Raw genomic sequence first — 22904 nt, forward strand, 5'->3', positions numbered from 1 at the left:
AATCACATTTTTCAGAACTGCTTTTAAGTGCTGGCCATGCCAGTGGTCACACACAATTAAAATTAATAGTCCTGAGTGCTTTGTTTCCTGATTTCATATGGAAATGAGGTGCAGTTGCACTGCCAATCCCTGTCAGTCAGCTCCCAGCAAACTTGACAGAGGGAGAAGACTTCTCAGAGATAATTAAGCTCCATCAAGCTCCACCATCAGTCAGGGTAATATCAGAAAAAAAAACTAAATTAAAACCTTCACAAAGGGAAAGCTGGCAGTGATGCATTCAGTTCTTGGTGGCAGCTATCCAACCCATCATCACAGCTTCCTAACCTGGCTCTAAGTGTCCACATCACTCTCAGTTCATGCACTCCATGCTTACTGCCCTTTGGGTGGAGTCGGTTTCAGAGACAAGGTTGGGAAAATATCTCAAATCCACAGAACATGAGGTTTTACCAGTTCTTCTATTTACAGAACTACTTTTTTCTTTTTTTTTTTTTTTTTTTTCATTTACTGGCTTTCAAAAGTTTGATGAAAGACCTTCATGAGCAGGTACCCATTAACTGGAAAAGTGGAAGCCCTTCAGTGTTTCCAAAAAGTGAATATTTTAATGAGTTGGTATTCTAGGAAATTACCAATTATTATTTTGATCCCTTTAGGATTAAACTCTAGGAGGTCTAACTAGGATATCAAGATAAGAAAACAAATCCCAAGCAAGCATGCTTTGAAGATTTAAAGCCTTCAAAAAATCTGCCCGTGGTAAGCCCAATGTAGTGTCAAATTAGACACAGTAGAATCCCATGCAACCCTTCCATGTATGTGAGATCTCTGTCTTAATCTTCGTTTTAGACAGTTCCAGATCAGACTGATGCTGTTTGTAACATCTAAGCCATTTATTTAAAGTAATTTTAAGCTGATTTATTACCCAATTCTGAACATTCATCATTCTGCAAACAGCCTAATGGGAGATGACCTATACCTTAATGTTGTCCACACTGCATTTTGTTAATGTGCTGGCTTCACAGCTGTGGTACCTTAACTTTGGTATGGAAAACATTGCTCCCACACTGTTGCATTTCTCCTTTCTTGTGCCCCTGAATAGCACAGAATCATAAAATGCAGCAGGTTGGAAGGGACCACATCTTGTCTAACCCTGCTGCAGTGAGCAAGGACATCTTTAACTAGATCAGGTTGCTCAGGACCCCATCAAGTCTGACCTTGAACGTCTCCAGCGATGGGGCCTCCAGCACAGCTCTGGGCAACCTGTTCCATTATTTTACTCATTGCAAAGAACTTCTTCCTTATGCCTAACCTAGATCTAGCCTGCTCCAACTTAAAACCATTGCCTCACATCCTGTCCCTACAAGCACTTCTGTAGGTCTCCTTCAGATACTGAAATGCTGTTGTAAGGTCTCCCTGGAGCCTTTTCTTCTCCAGGCTGAACAACCCCAACTGTCTCAGCCTGGCTTCATAGGAGAAGTGCTCCAGCCCACCTAACTGGCTGTGTTTCTGTAACTGCAGAAATAGACACTATTTTTTTAATTAAAAATGTGTAAATTCTACCAAGGCTAAGCACACAAACGTTTGTACCTACTACTGAGGGAAGCAAGCTGTACACAGAAGCTCTAAAAAACACCATGAGGGAAGTGGTGTATTTCAGCCTCTTCAGCACAAGGAACCATAGACAGCAATAATTAATTTCCTTTGTTCAAGGCTTCTGAAAAATCAAAGGCTCAGTTTCCAGCATGTCTGGCAGCCACAGAGAGGGTCAACTTGCAGTTTGAGTGAATCTGAATGCAAATTTTGAAAGCAGAATCCATCACATGCTCAAGAATTTAAGTTTTCTTTTATTAGAATAGAAAAAGAGAGGTGAGAAATAACAACAATAAAACTGGAACTTGGGGTGCATTCCGTGACAGCAGAGTTAGGAAAAGCAACAAAGTTTTCCTCACGGCACAGTAATTCTTAAGGATGGACCACTGCAATAAATTATAAACTATCAATGAATGAGAAAAGTACTTTACTCCCTATATATGGCAAACAGACAACATAACCTGGATCATTCTGGAAACCCATTACCAACAAAATCCTACTCAAAAGAAATTAGGTCTGCCCCATCTCCTCTACATCACCTAAGGCTATATTTGGGCAGTTAAAACCCAGCATGTTTTCTCAAGTACTATTTTAGTTGGGTTACCTAATTTCTGAAAAGGATTTTGTCAGAGGACCTTAGGCACAGGGTATTTTTTTCTAGTCAAGTCCATTCCAACAACTCTTGCAGCATAACAAAAATACAGGAAAGACGCAAGCAGTTGGTGTCGTAGAGTTCTTTTATGCTTCATACTCAAGTATTTTAAGATCTTCAAGTAGTTCTTTTGCAAGTGTTTGCAGATCTGCATTGCGGCTCTTGGACAGCGCAACGATACGCTGAAACGGCAAAGTATCTCGCATCTCAGGGGCTGCCTTGGCTAACACTTCTGGCTCCAGGATCACAGACTGGAGGAGCCGCAGAGCATGAAGACAAACTTCTGCATCTGGGTCTAAAAGTGGGGGGGAGGAAAAAAAAATACAATGCTTATTAGAAATGAGCCCCAAAAAAGCAGCATTAAAGCTCTACAGCGCCATTCCTCAGGACCCACCAGGCAGACAGGGAATAACTGAAGTTTCGTAAGTCACAGTCGCTCTTTCGGTGCCGTCTGGCTGGCTCTAGAAGGAATCTGAAATCAACGTCTTTGTCCTTCTCAGCAGCTTGTGCTCAGCAGTGTTTGGGAGGGAGAGATAACCAGTCTCTTGTTTTTCAGATATTGAAAATGTTATAAAGCAAGGAGTTCATCACCTTGAATTTATTTATTTATGCACTGTTGGATGCAATCTGATTTAAGAGCGAAACAATATCCCATGACTGTTCAGACTTAGAAAACAAACAGGCCAACTAATCAAATCTGCAGTAAGTAACAAGGCTTTTCATTTCATTTTTTCTTTCTTTTTTTTTTTTCTATACAAGCTTTTGGATTTCTTCAAAACACCACAAAACATCAATCTTTATAAAGCTTTCTGGTAACCACGTATCAACCTTCTAAGTGTTTAATTCAGTCTACACAACATTGAAACGGGTACTGAAGCTAAGCACTGCTGCTTAGGAATGTGTCAGACAAACGCAGCAAAGACCTTTGACTGACTTGAGCTAGGAACACATGTAATAAATAATTCTACTGTTAACAATACAGGATGTATTTTTAATTACTTAAATATTAGGAGCATTATAACTTAAGCACTCCCAACAGTCCATTTGCATTTAGCTGTTTATAGGTTTAGCAAAAGTGTCTGGTAGAAATTCCTTCTTTTTGCACTTCTCTGCTCTGCACATTCCAAATGAAAATGTGTAACATATTTTTATGGCTGAGGTAGTTATTTGTTTCACATGCCATGCATTTTTCATGTGTTTCTCATTAACATATTTAGTCTTCAGCAACCTTTTAATAAAGCATTCTGCAGAAATATTGAGAAAAATTAAATCACTTTGTGCACAGAACCATCATAGAGAGCAAAATCTCAACTGAAGGAGCAGTGATAGACCACACTGTACTGAATTTGAAGGATACATTTGGTGGGCTGAAGCAAGTTCTTTCACACTGAATTGCAGAAATACTCAGGTGAGAAAAGACCCCCGGGATCACCAAGTCCAAGCATTAACCCTACTCTTACAAGGATCACCCCTAAACCATATCCCCAAGCACATCTTTAAACACATACAGGATTGGTGACTCAAAGCACCTCCCTGGGCAGCCCGTTCTAATGCCTGAGCACTCTTTCTGTGAAAATTTTTTTCCTAATGTCCAGTCTAAACCTACCCAGTCACAGCTTGAGGCTGTTCCCTCTTGTTCTATCACTAATTACCTGTGAGAAGAGACCAGTGCCAGCCTCTCCACAATGTCCTTTCGGGTAGTTGTAGAGAGCAATCAGGTCTCCCCTCAGCCTCCTCTTTTCTTTTTCCTACCTTATTAAATACCTAACACTGGTGACTTGAAAAAGGACTAAGGAGAATTATTCATTAAAGCATAAAGGGAAATGTCAAAAGCACCCAGAGGAGAAAATGGAATGTGATGGACAGTGAAGAGGACTATGTCTTTATGCATAAAACTGTTGAGATGGGAATTTTTAAGTAAATGGCCAAAGTACAGTATTTAAGAATGTGACATTTGATCTACACCCACAAGCCAGACACTCTCTCTCTTTCACTCCATTTCCCACCATGAGTGAGACCACACCTGGAATACAGTGTCAAATTTTTGGCTCCCCAGTTCAAGATAGACAGGGACCTGCTGGAGAGAGTCCAATGGGGAGCCACAAGGATGATCTATGGCATCTGCCCTAAGAAGAGGACTGAGAGACCTGGGGCCATTTCGTCTTGAGAAGACTGAGAGGGGATCTCATTAATGTCTATAAATATCTGAGGGGTTGGTGTCAAATGGAGGGGGCCAAGCTCTTTTTGGTGGTGCACAGTAGTGAGACAAGGAACACTGGATACAAACTTGAAGGTTTCACCACCTCAACATGAGATGTGTAGGTCTCTGCTGCCTGACCTTTTCTTCCCTAATTAAAGCATAAAACTCTTAAGAAAGGAATTCTGCTTTCTCCTGAGAAACTATAATCTGAGGCCACAGCAATTGTCCAGACCCAAACAAGAAAATGCATTTTCTGTTTCTCTGTGCAACAAGAATCTTAGTCATCTGCCATACTGGACAGCTTTAGACATTCAAATCAGCATTTGAAAAAAGAAAAAAAAAAGTTTTAGTGCTGCACACTCCACAGGAGCGGTCATACCTATAGCATAACCACTCCTGTGGCTGCCACCGGGGCCAAAGGTTCTTTGGAGCCTGTTACCATCATCACCTCCAGCGCTACTGGCCCATGCAACTCTCTCAGTGATGAGCAATTAGTTGTAACTCATGGAGAAATGCTGCGACTCAGCATCACAGCCAGCAAAACTTTATTTCTTGGGCAGCAGCACTTCCATGAATCCTTCTGAAAACACCTGGGTGCAAGTTAAGGTTTTTAGATTTATTCAGACCCAATCAAAATATGACCAAAAGGCCTGAAAATCGTCATCCCATTCCTTCCACTTTTGTCTTCATGCCTGTGAGAGGTTCTTTCATAACTTGATTTTTTTTTCCCCAAATATAATGTTCAAACCCTGTGCCTATCACCCGTCCCTTTTCTCTGTATTATTCTACATTCATTCTCTGGAAATAGCAGCAACAAACCATAGCCCAAATAGGTAAGAAAAAAAAAAAGCTTTTCAGAGTAAAATCTATGTAGTTCATTACCATCTTCCTCCATGTGACACTATTCCTCCATGAAATAATGCCATTAATACTTTTAATGGCTCACAGTACTGCTGGGAAGCTTCATATATGTAAGATGCTTTAAATGCCTGGATGAAAAGTGCTTTGTTATTAATCCTGTTACAGGCATCTATGTTACTATTATCTGCCAAGTGTTAAAAGACCATACAAAGTAAAAAATTGATCAGGGAAGAAGCATTAGCAGGGGAGCCAGCAAAATTAGGATCTGTAGGAGATCAGGACATTATTTTCAGCTTGACGAGCAGCAACATTTTCCAGTAAGAGCAAAGAGGTTCTAGGAAGAATCTCCATCAGGAACCAGGAAAACTCAATGGCTTGAGTCACTCAAATGAAGAACAGATTAGACACTTGGGCATGCAGCACAGGAAGGAAATGATCCTGCACCAGAAGATGACTTAATATGCATTTAACCTCTGATTGCCATTGTTTTGCATGCATCCTGAGATGCTTCAAGTTAAATAAATACATATGTCTTAAAATACACTCCCTCAGGATTACATTTGGTTTTGAGAATACTGCTTACTATGGATAATGACGACTTCTAAGAGGATTTTTAAAGTAATACCCTAGAAGTCGTCTTCTTGTCTTTCCAATATTATTAGGGATCTTTTTTTTCCTGAAAGCCTTGCCTAAAGAACACTCAGAAGAAACGTAAGGAATCAGCATTGCGTTTATTTTAATACATTCCAGATTTAGTTATTTCTACACTAGCTGAGTAACATTTTGTTTGTACGAGATCAAAAAAAAACCCTTTAGCTGTAATCAAATCACTGTATCACATCCTCCCAACAACTAGCACACACACCAACTAAAATTTCCAAACCACGATCGTTATTTCTGGGGAATAGGGGAAGAAATCAAGCTGCTTGCCTCAGTGGGGGATGACAAAGGTAGTGTAAGCCTACCACCATCACAAAATGCTGATGCAATTTTAACGTGTTGAAACTGCTGGAGCCTTGCTGACGCTCTTCTAGCTACCAGCACTACTGTTTGATGTCACTGGCTTTCAGTCAGTGACAAAAGCAACTGATAGCGTGGACAGATCTTAGTCACATCTGTCATTAGCAGCACGCTCTCAGATGAACTGTTCCCCATGGGGACATTTAAGTAATTGCATTACATCAATGCTAAACAGCTTATCTACAATTGGCTCTCAGTTGTGTGAACTCTATTTAGACATGCCCATACCCTTCCCCGGCCACCTGAATGCAAGATTTATTACCAGCAAGCTGTTTACAGCTATGTGTGTGTACAAGAGCAGGATTTCAAAAGCTTCCAGCTTTTACAGCTTGTTGCTGTAAATGTCATTCATTTCACTTACTGTCTGATTTTAGCATGAAGGGGCAACTTGACACTTCCCTTTCCTCATTACTACTAACCTGTCAGACTACCTACACTCAGTGTGTCTAACTCAGAGAGCCAGGGCCACAGCCTGCCCCACCTAAGATCTCTTAGTATTACCAATGCTGACAGAGCAGCAGCAGACTTTACCATGCATTTGGTTCACACTGATAGGTCTGAGGAGACAACAAGTGTTGCAATAAAGCCTCTATGGAGGGAAGGAGCAGGGAGAACACCATGGCAGAAAAAAAATCTAAACTTTGCTGCTGCAGTTCTTACAGATAGAAATGTGCTTTATCTCTGTAGTGTATTTGCTGCACACCCTGTATCACAGCTTCAGCCTCCTCCCTGGCCAGGTGGCTGCTCTCACATGGAGTTCAGGGAACCACTCTCCTCCAAACGCTGCTTGTCATGCTTTTATCAGGGAAATACTTGAGAAGGACTCTGAGGGTCCAGATTGAAGCAGCAACTGGGTGCCAATTTGCCTGACTGCTTCTTAGTGGCTGTGAGTGAAAAGGAGCTTGCACAGATATCACTTTCCAGCAGGTAATTTGTGGGTGAGCTGTTAGATACGTTGTCCAGCTCCCATCAAGCCCAGCTTAGGCTTCTGAGGATTCCCACAGTACCTACTGAACAAGATTAACCATGTAAGAACATACCAATAGTTTACAGCAACAAATGCATTTACCAGAGTTCAGGTTTCTTACATACATAGAAAAAGAACCACTGTGCTCCTCAGAAGAACATCAGTTTGCATGCCCTAACGGTAGGGCAAGGACCTAGCCAAGAAATTCCCTGCTCAAATGACACAGATGGCCCCACCACACCCAGCTGGGGTTTCATCTGGGCAAGTATCTTTTGCAGCAGCTGCTTAGAGAAGAGTATGGAAAAGGGCAAGCGTTCAGTGAGACTTCCCCCAGCCACCCTTCCAGCCTCCCAGCTAACTATGGTTCAAGGACTTTCTGCGTCAGAGCTGACATCTTTACATTTCAAAAAATGCATGTGACCTTACAGGGAAAGAAGGGCAATCCTCCCTTTAAGACTAATTTCACAGCCTGAAGAGTATGAAACTTGTGTACATGGAAGTCTCTTCACTGATTTACAAACCAAAATTTCTTCTCATACGGACATCAGTTTATAAATAGGGGTGTTCTGTTTGCCCAGATGTCTTTTAAATAACATGCTGCCATGCAAATAATCTGCATTTTCAAAACCTCTCACAGCCATAACCAATTCAAACAGAGAAGCAAGGCATTACAAACCTTCAGGGTTAGTCATGAAAAGCAAATATTGAAGGCTGCAAGCAGCATTAGCAAAATGAAATGTGCTGCATACAGGCATTTCTAATAGACCATCGTCGGCAAAGTATTTGGACAAACAAGGTTAGATTTCTGTGTGGAACTGTGATGAAGGAAACTAAAGGGCAAGATCTAAAATCAGTCATACTTCTTGTGTTGTCCTTTGTTTAATGGAGTACCTGGAGCAATTTCCCAGCTACCTATGAGAAACGTCACTGACAATGTCTCTGAGACCCACATTTCCTCTTGTATCCAAGGAGTGCATTTTTTTTAAATGCATTCAAACAAAAGTGGGGAAAGCTCAAAATAAAGATACAGGATAGTAGCCTGTAAAACAGCCCAGAACAACAAAGAGCCTTGACCCATTTTCTCCAGCACCCATTTGTTGGTAGATGTTCTGTATGACCAAAAATGAAAACCATAAATCTAGTCTTTATTACCAATACCTTCTTATTCTTCAGCAGATTCTTGGCAGAGAAAAGTCCCAGTCTATCTCTTTGGAATTACAGAATGGAAGCCTCAAAGCCTTATTGCATCTATAGATGTAAGCCACCAGCAAAAAAATATTGACGTATCTACCCAAAATTCACAGATCACAGATTGCATCGGGTTGGAAGAGACCCTAATTATATAATTTCTTTTATTATTGCTGAGGTCAGGGCTTCTTTAAACCTGAAAGTTATCCAAAACCCTTAGTCAAGACATCAGCAAAAGGACAGCAGCTGATAGAGCAAACTAAAGCTGGCTATTTTCTCCAAGATGGGAACAGCTGCTCTGCAAACAAATGGTGCTCCACAAGAAGAGAGCTGTACTGATCCCACAAGCTGCTCCACAGCCAGAAATCCAAGTCATCACTCCTGTGGTTTTATGCTGGCATCAGGCTGGGAAGGTAGAGGTAGGCATAGCAGATACCTACACAAGAATATAAGATCTACATAAGCTATCAGTAACTAGTTGCCTATTACAGGGTGCCCATCTTTCAGACAGGGCTTAAAAAGGCAGAACAAAAAAGAGCAAAAAATATCCCACCTCACAAGGTGCTAAAAGTACAGCAATCCGCATTCCCTTCAAAGTGTGCCAAACATTTGTTTTTCACCTATTATCAGTATAGCCTCCAGCAGAAAGAGCTATTAGGAATTCTTGCTAGTGAGTGTGAAGTCATACTGGCTGATCCAAATTTTCTAAAGACAGTAGGACAGATGAACCTTGTTTGCTGTTAACATTCTTTAAATCTTTAAAAGATTTTGACTCCTTTTTCTTAATACCCATCTATTCAATGTCAAGACATATTTCTGTCTTGTCAAAAAGACAACCTGAATCAAATCTCTCTTTGCCTTAATCAAAACATTCTCTGAAACAGCTTTCCTGTGGGAAAGCAGCATATACAGGACACCCTGCCAGCAAAGCATAGTGCCCTACTCTCTTGCATGGAAAAAAACTTAAAAGACCTTGTGATGTAGCAGCTTCAGGTAAGCTGAATCATGGCTAACGGAAGTTGAAGATGCTGGCCACAGAAACAGGAGAGGAGCAAAAGCAGGAGGAAGCCACTGAGCTTTGCAAGTTGAAGCATTTAGAAGCAGACCCAATATAGAGAAAACTACATCGATCTCATAAAAATGACGGGAATAAGATCAGGTATTAGCTCTGACCTCTTATCTGGATTACAAACCAGTAAGCCGCACCCCCTGACAGTAAGCAAACTTCTTCAGAAGTCAGAAATCTGAACCAGCAGATGTGGTTCAACTGAGGATCTTTCTCCTTTGCTGTAACTGGAGTACTTTATTATCAAGAATGAAGGAATTAGCTATGCCCACCCCTCTTTCTACAACACAGCCATACACAGTTAACACTTTTAAAATACAGAGTAGCCATTCCACATTTTATTTCCATTAGCAGCTGCAAATTCGTCATAACTATGCCACATTTCACCCTTTTAAGTGATCTAGGACCAATCAGCTGCATTGAACAATTAGCTTTGTTTTATCATAACATTTAGAAGGCTGTATTTGGGAACTCAGGGTTTTGAAGGTGTTTTGGGTTGTTGGTTTTGTTTGGGGTTTTTTTGTTGTTTTCGTTTTGGTTTGTTTGGCTGTTTTTTTTGCTAGAACAGCTAAATATATATTAGCCAAATATAAAGTAAAAGGAGTATCTGGACCAATATGTTAAAATTCCTAAACATAACAGAACAGAGGGCCATGTATCCAAATTTCCCCAGTTAGAAAAATACAATAAAATGGGTGTTCTCCAACAGTTTTACATGGCTTACTTGATTTTTCTCAGATTTCAGAAGAGCAAGTCATGAATTATTTGGTGAAAAGCATAAGTACCTACATTTTCTGTAAAACAGCTGAAGGAAGTGTAAGCAATACAAGCAGCTTCCAGGTTACCGGCCCAAATCAAAACTTTTATTGCTTCCTTGGAAAATAAGATGGCACCTTTCTCACTTCAGCTACTGTTACTATTCACTAGTAGTACTACAACAGGGTTTTGCATAGCAGCAGCAGGTGACTAACCTCCCTAGTCTTAGGAACTGCACACCAGTATCTTCTCCTAGACAAGACACAAAAGCTTAAGAAAGCCAAGACAGACGAACTCTTGGAGTAGTTCACAGGCAGGACAGTGCCATGGCTCTATCCTCACTGCTTCACAGGCAGGACAGTGCCATGGCTCTATCCTTACTGCTGTCCTCATTGTCCTTTACAAGCTGTGCACACAGCTGCCAGCCAAGCCCAACGCACACTGACAACGTCAATCTCTGCTGGCTCCTACGCAGGGATTTGAAGCCTCTGAAAGAGCAGAGCCTTGATGTCATTCATGTACCTGACAGTGGCAACAGAAGTCCTTGATGTCCTTGAAGTCCTGCACTGACCAAAGGCAAAGCTGGGAATAGTACTCAAGCCCTGCAAGCCCAAATCCTATTAGAGCACAAGGCCTCTCTTCAGCTGCAGAAGGGGTCACTTTTGCCTCAGATGAGTGCAGTTACAGAGGTTGGCTTCTTTCCCCCAAACACCTCAGAACACAGCTACATTTTCTTTTGTTACAGGGTAGTGATCTGACACCAACTTTAAAATAAACCCTGAGGGGAAACTGTATATGAAAATACAGGTGGCTTTTTCAATATGCTTCATCAAATTTCTCCATTGCCTATTTTTAATTCTACCACCCATAGATTTTATATTAATGGAATACTACATAGCTATTTGCCCTTTTTGTTTGTTTTCAATCTGACAAAAAACATACAGAATCATATTACAAATAAAAATTTCTGTATTGCTACTTGCAACACTTGCTGCCAATCTATAGCCCCTGAAGTCACAATTTACAAGCTCCTTAGAGCAACTTACCATTCAATAGCCACCAAAGCAAAGGAATAAACCGTGGACTTTCACTGATGTACTTCAAGCCTTTCATGTTGATACTCACATTGTAAAGTGACATCAGCATTAGCCTAGAATTGAAAGAAAAAACAAAAGATATTATATCCTTTGATTTCTTTGCATGTGTTGGCATCTTTTGCTATTTATGCCAAGTATGTACTGATGCAGAAACCTATTCTAATAATTTATGTTTTTATAAAAGAGACAAGACTCTTATATAAGCAGTGTTGTGCAAAACCTTGTCTCTGCTGTTAAATTATTTATATTGAACACCTAGACAAGCATCCCATGTGAGAGTAGGAAAGTGTCATCAAACTCCTAAGATGCATTACGTGGGACATGCAAGCCTGGGGCTTGGCTTTACGTGACCACACAACCTATACAACAGAGCTTTTGTAGAGACAATCCCTACTGGGCAGACAATAATCTCAGTAAGTTTTTTGCCCTGACCCATAAAAGGACCACTAGGAAACACAGCAAGCAAGACTGGATAGAGTACTAGAGACAACGTCAAAGTCTCCGCTCCACTGGCTGTGCCATGCACCGTTTCTGTGCACTGACTCTCAAGTCAGCTGAGAAGCAGACACATCGCTTACGCTATCCTCTTTCAAGTATCCTCCTATCCCTGCAATGCATAGCCAGCATACAGCAAACACCAGTGTACTCTCTGCTGGCAGGGAAGTTACTATGTCTACAGAAGCATTTGGAAGAAGAGGACAGGCCTTAAGGAGGGAAAAAGGAAGTATTAGCAGTTACACATCAGCTGAGCTCTCTCCTAGGCTGGACTTCTCTTTCACTGTGGGTGCAAGGCAAAGAACTGGCTTGCTCTGCCTGCTCTCCAGCCCCTTGCAGTCAGGCAGCAGCCTATGATATGGCTACTGAGCGAGACACTGCTTTAAAGAAACCTGCTTGTCTTGTAAAATGTCATCAGGAATTTTCCTATTTACTCTGCCTTCAGGAATCCAGATTGATTATGTTCAAGTTACAAGTGGAAATACTTTTTTTTTTTTTAAATCAGTAACACTGGAATTCAATTTGACTGTAAACTGTGCTCATGCCTTAGCATAGATTAACACCAGGATAACACAGGACAAATAATACTCTCACTTGTACCTCTTCAAAATTGTTTCCAAAAACATCTGGGCACACTCAAAGCCATTTTTACATTTTATTTATTTATATAGTTTGCTCTTTTATTACGGTTGTTGAAGGAGGGCAGAACCCACAACCTGCCTTCCAGCTAACAGAGAAAGTCTATGGTCTAGCAGCTAAAAAACATTTCCTTCATTGAAAATTAAAAAAAAAAATACCAAACCAAAACCTAAGACAACATCCCTGACCAACTGAAACCAAGACTGTCCATGAATATCCATGAGTAAATGGCAAAATAAAAATACACATAGTAAGTACACTTTCATTTCAGCCCACATTTTCAAGGGCTTCCAAAATCAGCATTTCCTAATTTATCAGGAAGTTTATCAGTCATTCTGGGACTCATACATAAGAGGTTATAAATTAAAGCAAAGTCTAAACTTTTCTACAGAGAGAAAACCAGTTAGGCAGGAGAAGGCTCTACATTTTGAAGGACTACTCTAGGCTGCCAATCCCACTGAAGTTACTGCAAACATGAAAGGCTTCTATATGCTCAGTAACTTGCCAAATCTGATAGCTATCAGAGAAAGTAGGTTTGACTATAAGTACCTCCTCAGCCTTAGCCATCACAGAGCTGAGGTAATGTTTTAAGGTACAGGAAGCTACATGCAGAAATGGCAGCTCTGCTTCTTTAAGCATTTAAAATGCCTGGGTCAAAATTTAACTTTAGGTGCTTTCAGCTGCCTGACAATTATGGTAACTTGGGGCTCAAAATGAGTCTCCCTTTCTAAAGCTATTCAGAACAATCTCTCATTTATAGGTTTGGTGGATAAATCCTTCTTTTTCAGCTAAACAGAGTCTCAGTGGGCTTAATGCAAATTATTTTAATTTCCCTCTAACTTCCAGTAGGAGTGGGCCCTGATATTCAAAAGCACAAAGCATCCAGAAAAAAAAAAATCTCACTGCCATTAAGGTGACAAACTAATGCTCAGCCCCTTTCAGAATGAGATCACTGCTATACTGGTAACTTCAAGCCAAGAGGCCTCTGATGATCCTGAAAAGAGAGACATACTCCGGAGTCAGAAGCCATCTTACAAATTCCTTCACCCTTCTAGTCAAATCCTCCTGCCCTGTCTTTATAGAGATCATCTTTACAGCCGTGGAGCAGCTGAGCGGACAGGGCATTAGCACACTTTATGATGTCCTATGATGGATGCTATTATGTTTGGATTTTTTAATTTCTTTTCATAGATGGTAACACTCGAGTCAGTATCCTGCACAATTGGAAGATGTATGAGCAGAGCTCCTACAACATTTATGGACCATGTCATCAAACCTATTCACAGCTGGGTGCCAGGCTGCATACAAAACAATTAGAGAGAAACAGGAATGGGCTGGAATGCTCTCCTCTGTTCTGGGGCCAGCTTGGCTGCAGCTGCTATATCTCTTGACTGCGATAAACCTGCACGTCACTGCACTGCCACCATTTCCAAACAAAAGGGAAATCACCCTGAGTTTGATCATCTTGGCTCTTAAGCAGCAAGAAGAACAAATAGCAGATTATTAAATCTCCTGCATCAGCGGTCACTGAGAAGCAGGAAAGGGTCCTGTGAAACTGAAACTGCAGCTTGTATAGCCCATACGCTTCTTCTCATATAACCTTTGCAATTCTTAGTTAGCTTCCAGAACCCAAGCCCTGACAAAACAGCACAGCCATAATTACCTACAATCAAAATGACAATGATCAATAAATTATCAGTATCTTATAACAGAAACTGTTACCTTTTCTTGACAATGCCTTTAATCCTTAATCTGTTTGACATTTGCAGTTAGAAATAAAGTGACGTAAACAGATACTGCTATGTTTGTATTTTTATTTCACTTATTTGCTTTGTGCAGACAAAAGGGACAGATGGCGGTAATCCAGGGAGGTGTTGTGGGTTTGGAGTGTTAGAAGAAGTAACTCACCCCACAAGCCAATATAGTAGCATATTATTACTAATCAAACTCACTCACTTGGCCACAGGCTAGAAGCATTTCCAAGCTCTTTACAAGACCTTCACCACTAGTACTTGCAGATTTTTTTTGCAATAATGATTGTGAAACTGCTTAATAAAGCAAAACTGGCACACAATTACTGGACAGCCAATATTTTCTGTTGGTTTGTGGATTTTTTTTTTTTTTTTTTTTTTTTTTGGTTGGTTGGGGTTTGGTATTTTGCTTTGTTTGGTGTTGCTTTCTGGGCTTTTTTTTTTGTGGTGGTTAGTTTGTTCGGGTTTTGGATTTTTTTTTTTAATATGGAAGGCTTTTTAATTATGCACTTCATGTGCGTAATTACCTAAGTCAAATTTACGTAAGTCACATTTAATTAACATCTTGTACAACTCTATCTGACAATGCTTTCTTTAAAACCCAGAACTATAAAGCAGAGCTAAAGCCTCTTCTCGTCTGCTTAATACATGGGATTAGTCAATAAAATGTTCATAGTACATATCATGTACTAATATGTACTAAAGTGCATATCTTTACTGGCTAAGTTCAATTGCTACATAAGTGAAGTTGAATATTCTTAATATTTTAATTATAGCTATGAATAATTGTGTAAATGTTTGACTGCCTAACAGTCACAAATGTTGAACAAACCTTACAAGAAGAAAACTTAAAGTCTTCCACATCACTGCTATTTCAGAAAGGCAAAGACAGCCATACAGTTTCAGTTCCAGCACTTCTGTAGATGCCTTGGATATAATTATTACATACTCCTGGGCTAGAATAGGTATTGCAGCAGTGCTGGAATAAAATGACAGCTTTTCCCTGTAAATTTCTTATTTATATACTAGTACAAGTAAAACACAGGATTGCTAGAACCAGGAGAGGAAAGAGAACTCCTCTCTTTATCAGCTTACTTTGATACTGCTGTGCCTAGAATTAGATTCAGTTTCCCCTGATCTGTCACACAACAAAAAGTATTTTTGAAAATAAAAGCTAGAAGAGAATTATAAAACCTCAAAACTGAGCAAAGGACAAACATAACCTTGAAAATACTAAGCCAGTATTTTTTCTTTAACTGACTGAATATAAGTTGATGATGTCCTTCCATGTAATACCATGGCAACGTTTTGAGAAAAACACATTGAGTTTCCGAAACAACATACAGACACTTTTGTCCATTGAGGTATAGTTTTAAAAATGTGTCTGTCTGTCTGTACATAAGTGTGTGTGCTTAAATGTTCCTTGTGACTCTAGAGTCTATCCATACATAAGTAAATTGTAGTAAAATTTCAGTTAACTATCACATCCTTATCTCACAATTGTCTTTCATGTTGTACTGCCTTCTGTTCCTTATGGTAGGGAGCTAAGAGAATTCTCCTGGCACATGTCCTAATGAAAATGTTGATTATTTAAGATTAATCAGCAGCTAAAACACTTTACATGCAGCGAACAATTCAAAACCAAACAAATTAACCCCAAAAAGTCCTTTAGTGGGCTGGGAGAGTGTAAAATTCCCCAAAAGGACAGGAAAGCAATCCAGTGTTAGCAATGGGTTTTAAGAATTAAACAGTGACAAGACACACAGGGAGCTCATAGACAAAAAAGAACCTAGCCATGAACATGGATGGCAAACACAAGGGAAGCATTTTCCATTAAAACATTTCAGCAAATTGGGATCCACTATTCCATGATAAGGCCTTGAAGAAATCTCCTTCTTCCACGCTTTCTCTAATGTCATGATATAGTTGTTTTGGTTTTAAATCAAGTGGCAAGTTAGAGTAAGAAAAAAGCCCTGTTGGTTCTGTGGAGTATCAGAAAACACGATCACTGCACTGAATTTAAGCTACTCTAACATATGCTTAACGTTCCTTTCTCACCAACCTTGCGCCACCTCTTTTTTCAAGCTTCAGTCAATTTGTTAGCCTAAGAGTCTGGCCCCTGTCAAATCACTCGCTGCTTCATGGGATTGTTTTATGTATATTTTATCAGTATTGCTGTATGGCACCCAAGTTTATATCACCATTTGTAATCCTTCTGCAAAGCAGCCAGATTTTGAAATATGATTAAAAAACTACCCGTAAGTCAATTCAAAGGGAAGGCTCTCAAATTACATTGTCCAATTACATTAATGCAATCTGAAATTATTAAAAAAAAAAATCTGGACACATAGACATCTATTCACTTGAAATTCAGAGAGAGTGTGTGTGTGTGTGTGTGTGTGTGTGTATGTGTGTGTTTAGGAACACTTTCCTTCCTTTTCGCCTCAAAATAAGAGTCCCCCTTTGTTATTTTTTTCTCTGTAGAGATTTTGAAAGAGTGTAGATTCTCTTTTTCATGATGGTTATTTTTGTTTGTGACATACATGAAGGCACAAATTACTTTTTTTCCCCTTTACGTTCTCATAAAAATCTTTTAGTTGGAGCTTTACAAAAAAACCCACGGTTGCAAGAGTTAACAATCCCATTTTGAGTGCTGACCTTCAGGCTCAACACTTGGGAAACATAGTAAATCACTGACACCAGAGTATCTACCCACTACCTACAGCACAGGCTTCCCTCTTGCTACCCAACAAGGAAAGGCAAGCACCTTCAAAGGATTACTTGTCCTCCCCAACACAGGCTGAGGGAGAGATCATCTGACAGCACTGTCTCCTTCCACTGACTGTGGGAAGGAGCTCAGACGGTTAGCAGATACTCCTCTAGCTTTCTGATAGCTGAGGTTAAGCAAGACAAAACCCATCCAAGGTTAAGAATGAGCCTCATCTCATGCCTATCACATACAACATGCCTAAATGCCTGTATGGAGGCTGTCAAGCTACTGTGACAAACAGGGTGGTTGTTTGTCAACTGAGCTGCGACAGCTGGGCTTGGGTATGAATTCTTAGTGTGTGCCTGTATGTATGTGTGGCCCATTTATGACAAGAACACTACACTGGCTCAAGCCATCTTCATGACCAAATTAACCAGCTGTACAGTGCAAGTGCCCACACCTTAGCAGATGTGCAAGTAATTGTTAAGCCATGGTAATTTGCTCAGCCAAGGCCATATCTCCTCAGCTTGTAAAAGCTCTGTGAAAAAGGCAAAGATGGCAGCTATTTAAGTATAACTTTTCCGGTATCTGAGCTGTGTAACATGGACTTTTCTTTACAATGATGTATCACAATGTCCTTTTATAGGCATTACCTTTTACAAACTTAAGTGCATGGTGCTTTTGGCTACTAAGCAGAATAAACTAATTTAATTTTAGCACTTAGCAGATACATAACTCAGTTTCTTCCCTAAGCAGATATAGTATTTTACAGTCATCATATTAGAAAAACAAATAGGAGTCCACATTTCCCACATGCCCTCTATTTTAAAACTTGACCTCATACTTTCCTTATCCGACCTTCAACTCATGAGCCCCTCCTAAGGTAGAAGAGAGCATCCCAACAGTATTATGGTACTTAGAAAATTCCAGAGATGATCTGGATGAAGCTAGCCTTGTAGCCAGGCTTGGTATATCTGCAAGGAATACTGCAAAAAGTTTCCCTAAGATGTGTTTCCTCTGCAGGAAAGCACATAAGTGGGAAAACTGTCATAACTGTGACTTAAACTGCAAGATAATGGAAATTTAATTTGAAAGGATAAAAAAAAAAAAAAACAAAACAGTCATCATACACTTTAAATTTGGCACAGAGTCCTGGCTTCATGTCTCCCAGAAGGTGCATCATTGTGTCCAGTAATTCACGACTCGAACTAACCAAGAACTCACGGCCACATGCCAGTGCAGCCACATCTGTGAGAGAACAAAAAACATCAAAGTCATGTTTCAAACAGAAGCTTAAGCTCATTATCAGGACCACTAAAAATTGTCATCTACACAAACTTCAAGCTACATTCATGTATGCAGCAAGCACTAAAGGAGCAAATTATACTGGTCAAACTCCTTCATAATTCTACTTAACTAAAATACTTATTCAAGAATGGCCAGTATCCTACTAGTAACAGTGAATTATGAAAAAAGACGTTGGATTAATCAAAAAATAGTAAGAGGCTGAAGCAAAGCTGACCCTTACAGGTTCTCCTTGAAAGAAACAAGATTGCAAGTTGGTTTACAATTGCTCAATTCGATATACCTGGCATATTACATAACCAATGCTCTTGTGAGTTTGTGTTCTACTCCAAAGCTCTTTTCCTACCTCTTTCAGAAGCACTGCATGCCTCACAAAAGTGTCAATGACAAAACTTTTTAAGACTAGGCAGTCACCCAAGATACCAACATTGACTAAATACCCAGCATTGAAAAGCTGCATTTGCTGGAGCACATAAGGCTATATAGAAATTCCCAGTTCAAGTGGCATGGTGTTCTGAGAGATAACATTCACTTACTTGTTACAATCCCTGCCAAGGCTAATACAAACTGATTTTCATCAGAGTCCAAATCCTGCTGTTTCATGTCCTCACTTAATGACTTCACAAAGCTCTCCAGGGTCTGTGCAGTGATTGTGAAAAACTTCAGTGCTTTACTCTGCAAGCACAGAGGAGAAAAACAGATTATATGAGCTACAGCAACCATGATTATTAAATGCTACAGTAAAACTGGACAATCTTCAAAATCACTAAAACATCCAGTTACTAAAAACAACATCAGAAAATAGCTGGTATGCACAAAGTGACATATTTGATCTCCTAATATTTGTAACCATTACCTCAGAAGAAAATGGGAAACTACTCAATGCTAAATTTATTATTTAAAACTAAACCAATTGTGTATTTATCTCCTAAACTCAATATTTCAAAGAGCAGAGTTAAAGCTTATTTTGAAAAGTGGGGACATCATCTCTTTGCTTTGCAATAGCTGCACCAGGTGTTTTACATTTATTCAACCTATTACAGCAACTTTTGTCAAAAGCCTACCCAGCTGAAGGCTGGAGAGCAGCCTGATTTAGTGATTTGACATGAGTTTTTCCTACAAAAAAAATCAACAAAATACCTAGGGGGAAAGAAAAACACTGCAACAAAAACAAACAAACAAACAGAATTCGATTGGATCCTAACAGGATTCATTAATTTTTCATACAACATGGAACACGAAAGGCTGGGTATAAGTCTTTAGAAAAGGAAACAGAATTCTCTTCTCAGTCACGGGCTGAATTTGGCAGCAATGTCAGATAAAAAAGACAGTCATCACACCAGAGAGCACAAACAGGAGTACAGCCCATAATTATGTTGTGCAGTCTTTTCCTCTCAGCTGCAATACTGTTCCATTTTGGGGTATCTCTGCTGAGAAAGCAGCCATCTGGCACAAAGCTCAGGGCAGGTCAAAGAACCTGCACAAAGGTGCAGACAGAGTCCACAAAGAATGGAGAGAACTGTTTCTATTCATTAATAATTCTGACCTGTAAACCATTGCTAGAATACTGTTTCACACAGAGGATGCTGGGTTTGGTAACAAAAATTGCATAGCAGAGAGCCCATAATTCCAGGTTTCTCAGTGTCTTTTAAAATTCTGCCAGTTGCTTCAAGAAGCAGCTGAAACTTTTAGTCATTCTTGGCAGCAAACCAGTGGAACAGTCCAAGAAATGCCTGAACTTTCATTCATTTTGCAAAGAGATTGAAATTTGCAATATTTTGTCAAAACTAGAGTTTTCACAACACGTGCAAAGCTACTGGTAACATTTATTTACCCCCACTGCTGCACATTCATCCCATCAAAGATACACACCTTCTGTGGCATGACTCCAGCAAGAGGGCTCAAAGAATAGGGTTGTGGTGGGCTGAAAATTTCCCCAACATTAAATTGCCAGACCAGCTCAGTTAGAAGCAAATGAAGCTGTATTTACAAGCAAAACTATAATCTAAAATTAAATGCAATGAATATGTACAACATATACAGTAATTACAGGTATTTACAATTTATAAACAGCACAAGAACCCCCTTGGACAAAGTCAGGGGGACTCCTAGTAGCTTCTCCTTGCCTGCTCCCTTCCCCCTCCCCCCACCCTGTACAAGCTAGAGGAGAGAAGAGAGCAGAGGGTTGTGTGTTAAGATACTTAGCCACAACAAAGAACACATCCAAGGTCAGCAAAGCCAAGCAGAAGCACAAGTTAGTGTCTTCCAGAGAGAGGAAGCTGAAAAGAGAGAAAGTTAGACTATACAGACCAACTTTGTTAGTAGTCTACCCAATGGGATTGTTTAGAACTTACCACCATTTTCCTTTTTTACATTCAATGGTGATTTATTTACATTCTACCACTTTCTGTCCAAGAGCTGTGGAAAATTCTCAAGGCACAGCCTGAAACTACCACAGAGGGTCTGTCAATACTCAGTATCTTCACAAACGATACTCTGGTCCCAGAAAAACAGGAATGAAGGGATCATGAAGAAAGAGAAAGGAAAAAACTGCACCTCTACATGTGCTGGATGCTTTTTATACTTATATGAATACCACACCTCAAAGATGGCAATTTTAACACAGGCAGTGATGACAGATCAAGAAGCAGAGGGGATGAGAGAAAATGCAAGAACTTAAGAGACCCTACTATAGGAGACCAGCATAAGCTATTAAGAAACTATATATTCACATGGGAACATAGAGTACTGGCCAAACCAAGTAGTTGCTATGTTGCACAGAAAACAAGCAAATCCTTCTATTTGCCAGTCTCTTGAGGACCCACTGGTGTCCTATCTGCTGAATCTTCTCTCCAAATAGCCATTAATTAACTAATGGTGAGTTCTGTGGAGCTGCAGCAGAGACCAATCAGATTTATAAAATAGCAAACATCATATAATCTATATTAGTCTCTCAATAGCTTGACAGTATTTTCATGAGGCTGAAGAATGCCTCACCCACAGACACTGAGATAAGGACAGTTCTTGAGAGCAGACATTAAAACGATTGAGCTCATGCAAAATTGGTACCATAAAATAAAGCTGCTAGGCACCATAGCAGATAACTGAAGTAGCAGACCCCCTTGCAGGATCCAGAATTTCTGCAGTGCAAGTAAGCCTTGATGTTCTTCTGAAATCAAACTTCCAGTTTGCATTTCCACATGAGAGCCCTGTCATGTGGCTACCTGGTTGAAGTCTTTTTGAAAGACATCTAAAACAATCTCATGGGAATTAATTTACTTCTTTTTTTGCACATGCAGGTAGGTGTCCTTGAAAACTCTCTCATGCTGCTTATCTGGATATTTCTTCTAAGTTTTCTCCAGAAACATTATGCACAGGCAGAATCAGTAAGCGTCTATCCCTTGCTGCTTTGAAAGCTGCTTGTGCTACATCTCAAATTGGCTGTTTGAGTTCTGAGTTTCCCAACCCATATGGACACACACAACAAATTTGTCCTAAGCATCATTTCAGTCAATCTGCATTATAGAATGGTATGAAAGACCTACTCCTGTACCTGAAGAAGCTTGAGTGTCGTTTCCTAAGGCATGAAATGATTCTGAATTGATGCCACCATCCCCACATGCTTAAATATGAGCAACATTTTCCATTCCTGTAGTTTACAGCACTTTTTCAGGGGAAGATGCTACACACAGTACAACTTGACCAAATATAAACCAAACAAAAACTTCCTATGACAAATCTACATCATCTTTTAATAACCCAGCTCATTGCCATTTGTAATCCATGGTTGATGCAATGCCATACAATCTGTTTATGTTTTGCCTAGGAGAGTTGTTGCAAACCCAGGTGTATTTCCTACCATGTCATATGCACCTTTACAAAAAAATGGGACCCCCAAAAACTGCTGCACTGACTACAGTAGAAGTATTTTGCATTCCAAACAAACCTAGTAGCAAAAGCATGGCATCTTCACAAGTGGGCTTTTTACCCTTACACAAAACATCAGGTAACAGTTTGGGTTTAACCCCACCTGGAATAGTGTCCAGTTCTGGAGCCCCTGTTACAAGAAAGATACGGAAGTGCTGGAACATGTCCAGAGAAGGGCCATGAGGATGATCAGAGGGCTGGAGCTCCTCTCCCGTGAGGACAGGCTGAGAGAGTTGGGGGTGTTCCGTTTGGAGAAGAGAAGGCTCAAAGAAGACCTTATTGTGGCCTTCCAGTATCTAAAGGGGGCCTACAAGAAAGCTGGTGAAGGACTTTTTAGGGTGTTGGGTAGTGATAGGACTAGGGGGAATGGATCCAAGCTAGAGGAGGGTAGATTTAGTTTAGATGTTAGAAAGAAGTTCTTCACCATAAGGGTGATGAGACACTGGAACAGGTTGCCCAAAGAGGTGGTGGGCACCCCATCCCTGGAATTTTTTAAGGCCAGGCTGGATGAGGCTCTGCACAACCTGATCTAGTGGAAAGTGTCTCTGCATCCATGGTAGGGGGGTTGGAACTAGATGATCCTTTAGGTCCCTTCCAACCCTGACAATTTTGTGATTCTGTAATGCTGCTTAATTTCAATACTTACTGCTTTCAACAAGACTTCTACTAATTCTACTCTCATCTTG

The 22904-nt window shown here is 40.1% G+C and overlaps 1 protein-coding gene across 1 annotated transcript in view; it reads right to left on the minus strand.

The window, feature by feature from the left end:
• Positions 1 to 2322: 2322 nt before the first annotated feature.
• HSF2BP (heat shock transcription factor 2 binding protein) overlaps positions 2323 to 22904 on the minus strand; it is a 32337-nt gene continuing 11755 nt past the window's right edge. Inside the window, exons 5-8 of the mRNA XM_054390020.1 lie at positions 18828 to 18966; positions 18117 to 18234; positions 11341 to 11444; positions 2323 to 2531 (exon numbers count right to left, since the gene is read on the minus strand). Coding sequence (XP_054245995.1) covers positions 2323 to 2531; positions 11341 to 11444; positions 18117 to 18234; positions 18828 to 18966 — 570 coding nt within the window. The remainder of the gene's footprint in view (positions 2532 to 11340; positions 11445 to 18116; positions 18235 to 18827; positions 18967 to 22904) is intronic.

Source organism: Indicator indicator, chromosome 1 (genome assembly GCF_027791375.1).
Source record: "Indicator indicator isolate 239-I01 chromosome 1, UM_Iind_1.1, whole genome shotgun sequence".
Lineage (NCBI taxonomy): Eukaryota > Metazoa > Chordata > Aves > Piciformes > Indicatoridae > Indicator > Indicator indicator.